The sequence below is a fragment of the Rattus norvegicus genome, chromosome 11, assembly GCF_036323735.1.
Source record: "Rattus norvegicus strain BN/NHsdMcwi chromosome 11, GRCr8, whole genome shotgun sequence".
Taxonomy (NCBI): domain Eukaryota; kingdom Metazoa; phylum Chordata; class Mammalia; order Rodentia; family Muridae; genus Rattus; species Rattus norvegicus.
Window position 1 is genome coordinate 79,887,534 of NC_086029.1, and position 13,512 is coordinate 79,901,045.

Sequence of the window (13,512 nt, forward strand, 5' to 3'; positions counted from 1 at the left end):
ATTTTGGCTCAGCTTGTTTTCTCACCAAGGACAGCTCCAACCACCTTCTTGTCATCTCCTATGTGCCAAGCTTCTTTTCCATGTACCTCCTCCTGCTGTCTGAGAAGTCTTTGCAATAACTCTGCAGTGTGCCCATCATGGTTTTAGTAATCTCTAGACAAGGCAGCAGAGATGTGCCCAACGTCATACACCTTACCTTCATGTAGCTCCTCCCTGCTAAGAAGCGGTGACCAGTTTCTCAGGCACTTGCCCGCCTGTTCTTTTGACATTCTGTAACACTGTTTTTCATCTGTAGCTGACTTTCCTGACGCTTTCTTAAACTACCCACTCTCGTTCCCTCCAGGGGGTCGTGATAAGCGAGGTGGACCCATCCTGACCTTCCCTGCCCGAAGCAATCATGACAGAATAAGACAGGAAGACCTACGGAAACTCGTGACGTATTTGGCCAGTGTGCCAAGGTAAGGTGAAGGGGAATTGTCTGCAGGGAGGGGGAGTTGATGCCAGTGAACTGAGACAGCCACTGAGCCTGCCGGAGGCCCTTGGATTGGGTTCTAATTGTTCTGGAATATCACCAACCATTGTTTACTGCATACCCTTGGTTCCTGCTGGGATTCATCTGGAAGTGGTAACTGTGGGCAGAGGTGAGAATCCCACCCAGGCTTCGAGGGTTGGTGTGGAGCCCACAGCAGGAGATAGCTTGGCCTGGTCTAGAAGAATGGGAAGCTGCTGGTTACTTCCATGAAAACTTCTGCCTATCCCATTCTGGCTTACCTAATGGCTACTTCTAGAGTCTTTCCACAGCCCTTGGAATTCGGGGCAAGTAACTTCTCTCACGTTGCTAATCTGGAAGTAGGGCATGGATCAATGCCAGTCCCATTAGAAGCAGGGTAACATTGCAGAAGATCTGCTATCAGGGACAGCAAGTGAGTCCCACTTCATATACGTTAACCGCACACATGTAAAAGATACACGTGACACACGTGAGGTATTAGGTTTCACTGATGGAGAGACTGAAGGGTGTAAATGGCTCTTCCAGGTCAAAGGATGATAATGAAGGAAAGGCTGGGAAACACACTCAAGGCCACACCAGAGGTAGCCGATAGAGAATGAGCCATAGACATGGTTTGTGTGTTGAGAAGGAAAGGAAGAACCTTTTGACTAGTTGGAATGCAAGACCCAGAAGAGCCCTTGAAGAGCAGCATGAGCAAATGTGTATGGAATTTTAAGTATGTATTTAGGGATTGGGCTGACACCGGATGTGAGTGGCTCTCCGGGAAGCTGCAGAGCTTGCCGGGGACGTGACCCTCCTGACTGCGGCATTGGCACTCCTCCATGACGCTCAGTACTCTTGGTCTCTTAGCTGAGTGGGTGGGTGCCTATGGAACGTTGGCTGTGGAAGATAAGGCGACTCGCCTCGGGCTCTCAGAACTTTCATCTTATGGGATAATTAGTAAATTAGGCGGTTGAGCTATAAATTCTGCTCGTCTTTGCAAGGAGACCTCGGATATTTTTGAATATGCTGATTAGGTTCTCTTCCCAGGGCAGGTGTCAAGTGAGGCAAGCGGTGGCTTCTGGAGAACTCCAGGGCAGGAAGCATGAAGGGATGGGTGGATGCTGATGGGCAGGTGGTGAAAGGAGTTTGAGGAGCAGCATCATATGCTAAAACATGCGTGGAATGGAATGGGCAGCCCCGGAGAGCTCCAGGCAGAAGACTGCAAATAAGCAGATATAGAAGAGGGTTTTTTTTTTCTTTTTTTGGATGATATCCACTGGGGTCTTAAGCTTCAGTAAAATAAGTTGGATTATACCCGAGGAACTTTTAAAATGTGAGTGAATGAGGGTAAGGTAGAATAAAGAGTCTGGAGGTCTTTAAAAAAAAAAAAAAGTTCCTGTCTGACTCAGAGCAAGGAAATGTTCCAAATAACCCATGATTGTGCTGTATGGTTTGGTACTTTAGCCTTGTTGGGGCTAAGCAGCTTTAAAAAGTGCTTTCCCCAAGTGTGCTAGTAGCTGTGAAATAAGACACTCCCTGAAGCTATCTACCTGAGGGATTGTTGTGGGAATTCATGACAGACTCTCACTTCTTTCAGAGCCAAAAACTAGAATCCCTGGCGACGTGAAGGATGTGTTTTTCTTCCCTCAGTGCTCATGGCAAGCCCGCATCCGAGACAGACCCATTCCATCTTGAGAATAAAAGCACAGGAGTTAGAAGAACACACTTCCTTCATTCTGACTTGTTAAGCAGAGACTGGGACAAAATGGATTGGAAGCAGTTAAGAAAGGGAAAGATGGTTGGGGATTTGGCTCAGTGGTAGAGCGCTTGCCTAGCAAGTGCAAGGCCCTGGGTTCAGTCCCCAGCTCCGAAAAAAAGAAAGGAAAAAAAAAACCAAACAAACAAGATAATAAATAAAAATTTAAAAAAAAAGAAAGGGAAAGATTTCTGAAGGGCAAGAAAGTAAATAAATAAAATAAAACTCAAGAGGGACTGAGGGGAACGTGGTCTGTGAGGGGCATAGTACACACTGTTCTCTGCTTCCCGGCATGGCAGCTTGTGTCACACACACACACACACACACCACACACACACACACACACACACCACTGCCAGTGCCACCACCACCACCCCCAGCACACACAGGCTCTTCCCAGCTTCCCATGGGTGGGAGGCAGGAAGGCTGTTGTTACCTTCAGTAGCGAGAATTGTCTGTGGTCCCTTGCCTCCCTCCATGAGAACTCATATTCACTGGAATTGTGAGTGCCAGTGCACCCAACCACCTAGTCCTGCCCACTAGTCATTTCCTAATCATGTTGGAAGGGCGCTCACATGCCATCCATCACTCGTGGGAACAGAATCCGCAGTAGAATTGTGCTAAAGGCAGTGAGCTGTGGTAAGAAAACTCAGAACTTGGGTGTGCTACTCCCCTGCCTAGTCTGTGTTTGGGAGTGAAACGAAGCTAGATTAGGTGGATGATTCTGATGAAAAGAAATTACTGATCCTGGATCACACTTCGAGATGTTGAAAGAATGGATTTCAGTTTGGAGATGTTCACTACAGGCTGGTGTGCTCAAGTCTGTAGGTGACATTCGATATTCATTTATTCTTGCCTTTATCAATTGTTTATCAAAATCTGGTTCGTCCATATACCAGGCAGATTCGTGGTGAGCAAGAAGAGACACATTGAGGAAAGTAGGAGACACCTGGATGGTTCTCTACATAACCCAAACTGGTCACAGTAAAGGACAGTACAGATGTAACTGTGCTTGAACCCAGGCCTGGACCAGCTAACAGAAGGACAACTGAAAGGCAGAAGGATCTTGGGTTCTAAGGGACCGTCCTGTTTAGAGAAGATGATTGACAGAAGTCGTGGTGATTAGACATAAATAGTAGTGCGCCTGCTGGGCAGGGATGCCCTGTCTGGACCGCTGCATTCAACTCTGAGGTACCACGAGCCGTAGTCTCACACACCAGGCACGGTACGGTCAGAGTGACTGCATCCACTGATGGAAGAAGAGGAACAACCCCTGACTTCAGAGGCCAGGGGTGCGGCCATTAAGGGGCAGGATCTGGATAACTTACTCTTTCCCTCTGGTGCACCCCTAGTACGAGGTAGGGATCAGAGCTCAGATGAACAACCTGTCCACTTGAGAGCAGACATCTCTGGTCAGGGCACTGGACACTGCACAGTTTTCCACTAGGAATGCTGTAAAGAACTGTCCCGTTAGATCAGACATAGGAGTGTGTTTCTTAGTCTCCTTCCTGTCCTCAGTTCTAGGTTGCTTTGATATTGGAAAACATAGACCCCCATAAAATCCAGGCCCTCAAACCAGCAGATACATCCTTCTCTGTCTCCCTAAAGGACTCATTGTCTGGCATCTTGTCTGTATGTCCACTCCCGACAGAACTGCTTTGTGGTCTCCTAAGACTCTTGGTGAGACTTTTGGGGCGTCCCCTGGGGCCTGAGATCATGCAAGGGTGTCATAGTTCACACCAGTTCTCTTACTCTTGCCGGGTCCATCTTAACTTGAGCTGAGGCCTTTTCTCATCTTGCTTCTGTTGAGTTTGGACATCCACACCCCAAGTCTCTTCTCAGCACCTTGTTCTGAGAGATCATAGGTCGAGAAAAGACCTTAAAAGTCTTTCCTTCCACTCACTCATGAGCCAGGCCCTAGACGGGAATCGTAGCACGCTGTCATGGCGTCTCTCTCACTGTTAGCTGTCTGCACTTACCTAATCTTTATTGTCCTTCTGGTCTGCTATCTGCTTGTAGTTACTCAGGTGCACAAGGAGCGGAAAGGAAAATCTCAGATACGATCAGCGGGCAAACAGCCCTCAAAATCGAGAGATCAGGCTGGAACTGCACACCAGGAGTAAGCAGATGTCCAGGCACTGTCCGCAGTGTGGACATCTCGGCTGGGAGCCGAGCTTGAGGTAGCGAGTGAGGGTTGTTTCTGTCACAGCAGCTTGCTCCTTTTCATCATCTCTGCTATCCAGCTTTGTCACAATCATCTGTTTGCTGCTCCTAAGGCACCAAGTGCTGTACCTTCTATCAACTCGGCTATTAGAAATTCTGCCAAGATGCTGAGTGTTCTGTCAAGGAACGCAAGTGTCACATCAGCCAGGAGAGATGACAAGAAATTAGGATGGGTTATTCTTTAATGCCAGTCAAACCAAGGTGCCTTTATTTGTGGCTTATTGTTTGATAATATTTGCATCTCTTCTACTGACTCTAGCAAAAGATAAATGGGGCTTAACGCCAGAACTGTCTTGGTGCTGCGTCGCTGAAAAAAAAATCAAAATAAGCAGAAAGGGCCAGAAAGACAGCTAGAGGAAGAGGTGGGAGGGCTGCAAAGGTTTCCTCCTGCAGTTTTTAACACAAGTAACACTTCTATCTGAAGTGTTACCACCTAAAGCCATTCATTGTTGGGACCTGTGAGGGAGCTGTTGGTGCCCCGCCCTTTGTTATGGGACTACCAATTAAAGGAAGGTACAGGGAGAAATCAAAGTGAAGCATGGGCCAGTAACAGGACCAGTAAGATCAGCAGACCACTATTTATGCTTGCATTTGCCTAAAAATTACATTTTAAAAGGCCCCTTAGACATATTTGGTTGCCTGTGTGGAAGGTTTGTCGTTTTGTTCATTGCAGTTTTCACATTTCACACACATTTCTCAGTTAAGTGTCCTTTTGTCACATCAGTCCTGAAGAGCAAATAGTTTTCTATTAAGCGGCCAAGGTACATAAAACCCCAGCGGTAACTGCTGTGGTTAGTTATAACTTTCCTTAGAGTCATGGCAACCTTTGCAGAAGAGGGTGAAGCAGTTTCGTATACACAGCTTCAGGTCTCCTCTCCAATGCTTGCTGTCAAGAAACACATGGCCGAAGCCTGGGTTGTTTCAGGAGACTTTGAGGGACAGATTATACAGGTGTGAGGATTGGGGAAACCACAGATTTGAAACAGCAGCTAGGGCAATGAGTCTTTCTAGGCAGGGCTTGGGAGGATCAGAAAGGCTCCAAAGATGAGCTGTGGGTTTGGGAGAGAGATACCACTGCCACCCTGGTGGGAAGGGAACAGGGACTTGATATCATGACCTTATTCTTCCCTCCTGCTTGCTTTTGACTGAGTTCTCCCAAAAGATGGTCACTAATGTCATTGATATGGGTTAGCCTTTTAAGACCTTGCATCGTGTGGGGTGGGCTTTTAGGGGTGCTGATGGAAGATATTCAGTGTATGGTGAGACAGGGGCATGCTATTTCCACATTTCTTACTCTAGTATTCTAATATTTAATTTATAAAGGTGTCATGAAGGAATCTTTTAGTCTCTCAATAGCCATTGTTTTCTCCCCCTAAGGAGGTATTAGTAGTAATAATAAGATAGTTATATGTACAATACACAGCAATATACGCTATCTAAAACAATAGATATAAAGAACATGAGAGTTTCAAAGCATGGTAGTGAGAGAAGCAGTTCATACTAGCCCCAACTTGAGAGGCTGACCATGACTTCCAGTCCTGCTGCCTATAGCTGTCTTGCCTTCCCGCATGGCCCCAGGAACAGCCACTGTTTGGAGCATCGTGTTTATGTTTCTCTCATAGACTATCTCGCTTCACATGGTCTGGGACTCAGCAAAGTGACAGTGATCCCATCATAGCCAGGTTTCTGTGAGTGGCTCTCCGGACTTAGAGTAATAGACCACACCAGGGAAGAAACTTCAACTCTTAACACTGAGTGAAAACGAAAACTTTTGACTCTGGGGGCTCATAACAAAATTATTAATAGAAGATTAATGGGGTCCTAAAGTGTCTCTTGAGAAGTTCCTCTTAGTTAATTCAAACAAGGGAAATCAATCCTGATTCCTTTTGTCAGTGCTTTGAAGAGGTGCTATAATTGATGTCGATATCAAAGGATCAGTGAAATTCTTTTCAATTCATCGATTGCTCGGAAGTCAGTAAGGGCTGCCAAGGGCTGCCATGGTGCAGGGGGTGGATTAGATCTTCCTTCTGTGGCCTGGCAGAGTCTGGCGGGCACATCGGCATGAGCAGCACCTATAGGTGCTGGGTGCAGAGCTGGCTCAGGGCTGTGGTGTGCAGCATGGCACCGGCAGTGTTGTTGTCTTGGAGTCAGGATGGGGTTTTACAAGGCTGTGCTCCAAGCACCAGGAGACTCTGGCTTTGAATTCCGGGGGTGATGGGCAGCCCAGGCAAAGCAAAGGGCTCAGGGCAAGGGGGAAGTGAGGCAGGGAAGGTCAGAGGTCCGATTAAGTTTCAAAAACCTAGGAGGATAGAAACATAAAGACTTTGAGGGGTAGCAGAAAGGAATTCCACAGGTCCAGTCAAGAAGTTTTGCTGACTTAATCATAAGAGGGAAGTTACCTACTCTTACACAATTTGATATGCCATGTCTGGTTGATATCCCTGGGAGGCCTGCCCTTTTCTAAAGAGAAATGCAGGAGTGGATTGGGGGAAGAGGGAAGCTGTGGGGTGTATTGGGGGTGGGGGTGCCTGGGAGGAGAGGAGGGAGGGGAACCCGCAGTTAGGATGTAATATAAGGCAGAATAATTTTTTTGTAAAAGAAGTTTTGCTGACAGTCATTCGTAAGGAGAAGGATGATTAAAGTTCAGTTTTGAGATTGACTTTGGCAGCTGAGCAGAGGCTGGAATGGAGGAGGCTGGGGCATGCACAGCTGTATCCATGCAGAGGAAGAATGACAACGATGGCTGGCACTTCCTGGGTACTTCCTAGATCTGCTCCAGGTCCTGCTAGGACTCTACAAACACTGACTCAATTCCCATAGCTCTCGGAGGTAATGTTGTTGTTATTCCCATTTCACTTATTGGCAAACTGAGGCCAGGAAAGGTTAAATGACTTGCCCATGAAGTCATAGCCAGTGTAAATTCAAAACTAGATGGTCTCTACCATCAAAGCTTATGGTTTTTTCCCCCCTTTTTGTTTACTCTCCTCTCATATATTACATCCTGACTGCAGTTTCATTTCCCCTCTCCTCCCCTACCCTCACTCTCTCCCCTCCACCTCTGCTTTCACTCAGATTCACCCCCCTCTCCTCCTCCCCTCAGAAAAGAGCAGCCTTCCAGGGACATCAACCAAATATTGTATAACAAGCTATAAGACCAGGCACATAATCCCCCATCAAGGCTGGATGAGGCAACCCAGAAGGAGGAAAAGAGTCCCAAAGGCAGACAACAGAGTCAGAGACAGCCCTGCTCCCACTGTTAGGAATCGCACATGAACACCAGGCCGTACAACCATAACATATATGCAGAGGACCTATGTCAGACCATACAGGCTTCCTGATCTCTGTGACTCCACTTGAGTCCTGGTCAGTTGATTCTATGAGTGGTGTTCTTGTCACATCATTGACCTCTCTGACCTCTCCAATTCTTCCTCTCTATTTTCCTCAGGACACCCCAAGCTCTGCCCAGTATTTGCCTATGGGTCTCAGCATCTGTTCCCTTCAGTTGCTGGATGAAGTTTTCCTCTCTGATGATGGTTACACGAGGCTTCGTTAAAGCACATTCTGTAGGCATGACAAAATGTGCTTTGTGGCTGGGTTGGTGTCCCAATCCCTCTACTTGAAGGTGTACCTGGTTACAGAGGATGACTGGCGCAGTGCCCCCTATTACCAGGAGTCTTCGCTAGGGTCACCCTCATAGATTCTTTGGAGTTTCCATTGCTCTAGGTTTCTACCTCACCCTCAAAATGCCCCCTAATTCCAGCTGTCTCGCCCAGCATTCTCTCCTTCCGGTCCTGCTACAGCTGCTCCTTCCTGCTCCCATCCCACTCACTCCCAGTCTGCCCATGATGTCTGTTCTGTTTCCCCTTACCAGGGAGATCCTCGAATTCCCCCTCAAGCCCCCTTGCTACTTAACCTCCCTGAGTCTGTGGGCTGTGGCTCAGTTATCCTTCACCTCACAGCTAATATCCCCTTATAAGTGAGCACACACAGGGAGTCTTTCTAGGTCTGGGTTACCTCACTCAGGATGATCGTTCTATTTCCATCATCTGCCTGCCTTCCAATTTCATGTTATTCTTTTAAAAACTGAGTAGTACTCCCTTGTGTAAATATACCGCCTTTTCTTTTTACCTGTTCTTCAGTTGAGGGACATCTAGGTTGCTCCCAGCTTCTGGCTATTATAAATAAAGCCGCTATGCACATAACTGAGCATATGCCCTAGTGTTATAGTGGGGCACTATATGGTATATGTCCAGGAGTGGTATGGCTGGGTCCTGAGGTAGATCCATCCCCAATTCTCTGAGAAACCCACATATTGATTTCCAAAGTAGCAAAGCCTATGGTTTATTCATTGAAATGATAAAGAAGCCAAAGTAAAGGGCATAATGGTGGTGGTGACGGAGTGCAGGGGACTGAGCTGCATAGACAGGGATAGCCCTGAAGATGGCTAAGACTGAACTGGAAAAGAGTGGGGGGACTAAGGAGCTCGGGACGTGTGCTGATAGTGGCTCTGGCCTTCCAACCTGCTTCCTCAAAGAGTCTCTGTGGAAGCTTGGTGTAAAGGGGGCCAAGGCAGGAAACACAAGTGGGGGGTGCCACAAACCTAGGTATCTGCTGTCCAGAGCCTTGTGGCCTGAGACTTTGGGACTTTAGGACAGTTGGGGTAGGTGTCTTAGAGTTTCTCTTTCGTGTTCCAATTGCAGACAAACGAACTCGGCTTGTGTATGCTCAACTATGGAAAATGCCAGATTGTACCAGGAGATATAGGGAAAATATAAAAGCTATTAAGCCATAGGATTTTTAAGGAGCTAGCTAGAAGACTATCCATGGCAGAAGACACCCCTCCCCCCAGTGCAAATCCAGAGGGTAGGGTGAGCCCAAGGAGAGTTTCAGGCTAGCCTCCTTGATCATTTTCCTTGGGTCTGTGGTGGGTCCCTTATGCCTGTGTGTCTCTACCTTCTGCTGTCTTCTGAGGTCAGCACGCGTTTCTGGAATTAAAGGTCATTTAATCCTCAGCTTGAGGTTGGTTCCCTCCTGTGACAGTCCGCTGTCATAGGACTGTGTAGAGTCAACTGTTGCAGGGGCTGGGAAAAGAAACATGTTGTGGGGAGAAAGGGAGGCGTAGAGCAGAATACTCTGGATGCAAAGGCCGCGTTTGTGACTCCTCAGAGAAGGATAACCCAGGCCAGCAGAGACAGAAACCATTTGGTCCTGAGCTCTTCAAGCAGCAGTCCTGAGTATCCCAAGAACCAGGAAATGCCTTCAGGAGATAATCAAGGACTGAGCCCTGCATGAAAGAATCCTCCTGGAGGGGTTGGTGTGTCTGCCCCACGTGTCTTCCATGCGCCTGATAGGGAGGACATTGCCACTGACCTTGTAGAAGGAAATCATGTGCTGGGGTAGAGACAGAGTGATCTTGAGGAAAATTTTGGCCACACGTGCAAATTCTGTGGGGGCTCCCAGTTCAGAAGAGTGTCTTCTCTAGGAATGTGGGTGTGCTCATTAACCCTTTGTTCGTTCGCCTGTGAACCACAATGTGCACGAGGGTTCCCCCGGGCGACACGCAGAACCACCTCAAACAGATACAGCTGGCTGCAAGTGCCAGTCCTTTATCTTGCCTTGTCATGGTCTCCCTCAAACTGGTCAAAGTTAGGGATAGAGTTATGTTCAAGTCATGATGGTAAAGCTACAGGATAAAAACATAGAGTAAGCTCATGATAGATGCTAAAGGAATGAATGTATGTGTCAAATGCTTAGCCCTCTTTTTAGACTGGGAAGATATTTCTAGTATATTTTTTATTTAAAGCATAAAAAAGGAAAGATCTGTTGGAAAGCGCTTATAACTGTACTACCTAGAGATAATGGAGTTGATGTATTGTTATGTTTCTTTCCTATGTTTTAGGACTTTTTTTAAAAAAAATAGTGAGTCATAGCATTTATTCTATTTTCACTCCGTTTTATACCACAAAATAGTCTCTTAACACGGGAAAGTTGTGTCATGGGATCTATCATATCTAAATTAACTCTAACTGGAGTGCCTTAGGGTTTCTATTGCTATGATAAAACGCCATGACCAAGAAAAGCAACTTGGGGAGGAAAGAGTTTATTTCAGCTTCTAGGTCCAATCACAATCCATTAGGAAGAAAAGTCAGAGCAGGAAATCAAGGCTGAAGCCCGGAGGCAGAGAGTAAAGCATGGGAGTCCTGCTCACCTAAGGCTTGCTCACAGCTTCCTTATATAACTCAGTACCACCTGCCCAGAGGTGGCACCGCCTGCAATGGGCTAGGCCCTCCCACATTAATCATTGATCAGGAAGATGCCCCGAGGGCTTGCCTACAAGCCAGTCTGATGGGAGAGCTTTCTCACTTGGAGCTTCCTCTTCCCAGGTGACTCTAGCGTGTGTCAAGTTGACAACTCGCTAGCTAGCGCAGTAAGACATCTAAATTATCCAAAGCACGGTTAGAACAGTCCTCAGTGGACATCATTATATATAGACCTTCATCTGCATCTCCAGTGCTTTCTTTCCATTTTTAAATTTTGAGATAATAATTGCAATATTTCCCGATTTCCTCCCTTCAAACACTCACATGTACCCCTCCCCTCTCTACTCTACTTCAAATTCATGGTCTCTTCTCTTTCTAACTATTACCATCACATACACATACACACACAGGTACACATACACACATATATATACACATACACATACACACACACAAATACACATACACACACATACACATACACATATACACACACACGTACACGTACACATACATATACACACACATATATACATACACATACACACACACATACACATTCCTAAGCATAACCTGTTCAGTCCACATAATGCTACCTGTACGTGTTCTCTAGACTGATTATTTAGCAATGGTCAGACAATTGGTGTTCGCTTCCCTGAGAAGGCGACTCCTCCAACCCCAGCTTTTCTCCGTTGCCTATAGATTCAGGTGGGTTGTTTCATTTTGTGTTGGTTTGGTTCAGTTGTTTTTTTTTTGGGGGGGTGGTATAGATTTGTGGCAGTCACAGGAATCCTACAGTTAATAAGACAAATCACCCCATTGCTCTCAAGATTCCTGAATTATACTCCCAGAGCCACTCGCTTCAACTTCTGATCCTTACTTTGGCACAAGGCTGAGGTGTGTTTGATCACCACTGACCAAACATTGTCCCCACCATCGTGAAGAAAACCCGACACATTAAACACCTAGGCCTGATCCCGGCTGTGTCAAGGCTAGGGGGGTTGATCACAGGACTTGTGCTTCTGAGTCTCCCAGGAAAGGGTTTCCTTACTTATAGCATGATCCCTTAACAGAGGCCTCACGGTAGTGTTCAGAGCTGGTGTGACATATGGCAAAGGCCAGATCATATGTCCTTGGTGAGCCTTTGGAGGTTTATTCCCCCCCCCTCTCTCTTTTAGCTTGTCAGCTGGCTGAATTGTCAATCCCTGCCTTGGCTCAGCAAAAGCTATCCAGCTCTCTATGCCCAGCTGAACTACAGACCTCATTTGCCCTCTGTTGGGAACGTGAGGCCTTCTGGAAGTTCATCTCTGGGCAGCTCAAATGTGGTCTTTAACAGCTCTTTTAAGCTGCTGGAGTCCATAGCTCTCCACAAGCTGATTAAGAGGCTGAAGTGTCCGTTGTAACCTTGATTGGGTAAACCTCAGTGTCAGAAGGAGTAAGACCCAGTGTATTCAAGCCTTGCTGATGTTCATGCTAGGTAATCACGGTGATTTGAATTTAGCTAGGACTCATTGGTTGGTGTGCTGGAAACAAGGGGGCTCCTTGAATACAGACGCCGAGCTTCAGCCTGGCAATAAGGGGGTTGGTTTCCTTCCTTGGCAGGTTCCAGATTTGATGCTAGTTCCCTTTCCCCATCTCAGGGACGTTTCCAGCATGTTTCTCATTCACCACTTTCCAGACTCATCACTGGTGAGGTCTTCTGCGCTGCCCTTCACTGGCGTTCAGAGTCATGTATGCTCTCTATGAGATACTGGTGCTCCTGGACACTGGTTTTATACAGAGGCTGACTTCCTTAAAGACCTTTGGCGATTCAGGTATGCCGCCACCAAGTGGTAGGATACCTTTGCTCAGCTGCTGGGGAAATCATGGATGAGTTTTAAGAGGCTCCAAAATAGAGATGTTCTCTTCTTCGCTCATCAGATCTCGTGTTTGCCAGCTTTACTTTAATTGTTGTTTTTTTTATTATTAAATACTAGGATTTAAGTAGCCACAGACAATTATTTGTTTGTCCACTACAAAATATGTTTGGTACAAGTGTCCTCTGAGGGATATAGTAAATACAAATAAAACAGTGTGTGTGGGAATGTCTGGCTTAGACACACATCGGCAGCTGAGACTAGGCATTTTATAATGAGGCTGGGGGTGGGGATCTGCTTAAAGAATATAGCATATATGTAATAATTCCTATCTTTCTTTTATAAAATCACATGTTGAGATGCTAGAGAAAAGCAGAGCTCGGCCACCGGCTTGTCTTCCTTTGTAGCAGAGTAGAAGTCACAGTGCCCGAGTACCATTCCCTCTCAGGACACCCACGGTCCTCGTCACCACTCTCAACAGCCAGAACTGGAGAGAAAAAGGCTTCATTTGTCTTTTCAAACCTTTCCTTCCAAATGCTGTTTTTCCTCTTTGCACTCAGAAGACAAGAACATGGGAGAAACACGGCTCCCCCGGCTTTCTTCTGTGTTGCTATCCTCTTCTGAGAGGCATGTGCCCACCATCTCATGGTGTCCAGAGCTGCCTTAGATGAGATCTGTCCCACACTTCTCCCCCATTCGTCCAGTATTGTCCAAGAAGAACAAGGACCATTGAGACTAGACAGTTTGTCACAGGTAGGAGGTCTAGTCTCTTCGTGAGATCAGATTGTCCATAGGAAATGAGCTCTTATGGGTAGGGAAGGGTTTTCAGGGTTCTTAGCACTTGTCTCTAAGTGTGCAGAGCACCAAGGTAAAAGACAACCTCACTCCTAGACTCCTCAGAGCCATTACCAGGGAGTCATGCCA

The 13,512-nt window shown here is 46.7% G+C and overlaps 1 protein-coding gene across 35 annotated transcripts in view; it reads left to right on the plus strand.

Moving 5' to 3' along the window:
• The window catches only part of Kalrn (kalirin, RhoGEF kinase), a 605,866-nt gene that overhangs the window by 184,189 nt on the left and 408,165 nt on the right, over positions 1–13,512 (plus strand). For all 35 annotated transcript variants that reach the window (XM_039088642.2, XM_039088658.2, XM_039088661.2 and 32 more), the window contains 1 exon segment: positions 344–458. In XM_039088642.2, coding sequence (XP_038944570.1) covers positions 344–458 — 115 coding nt within the window.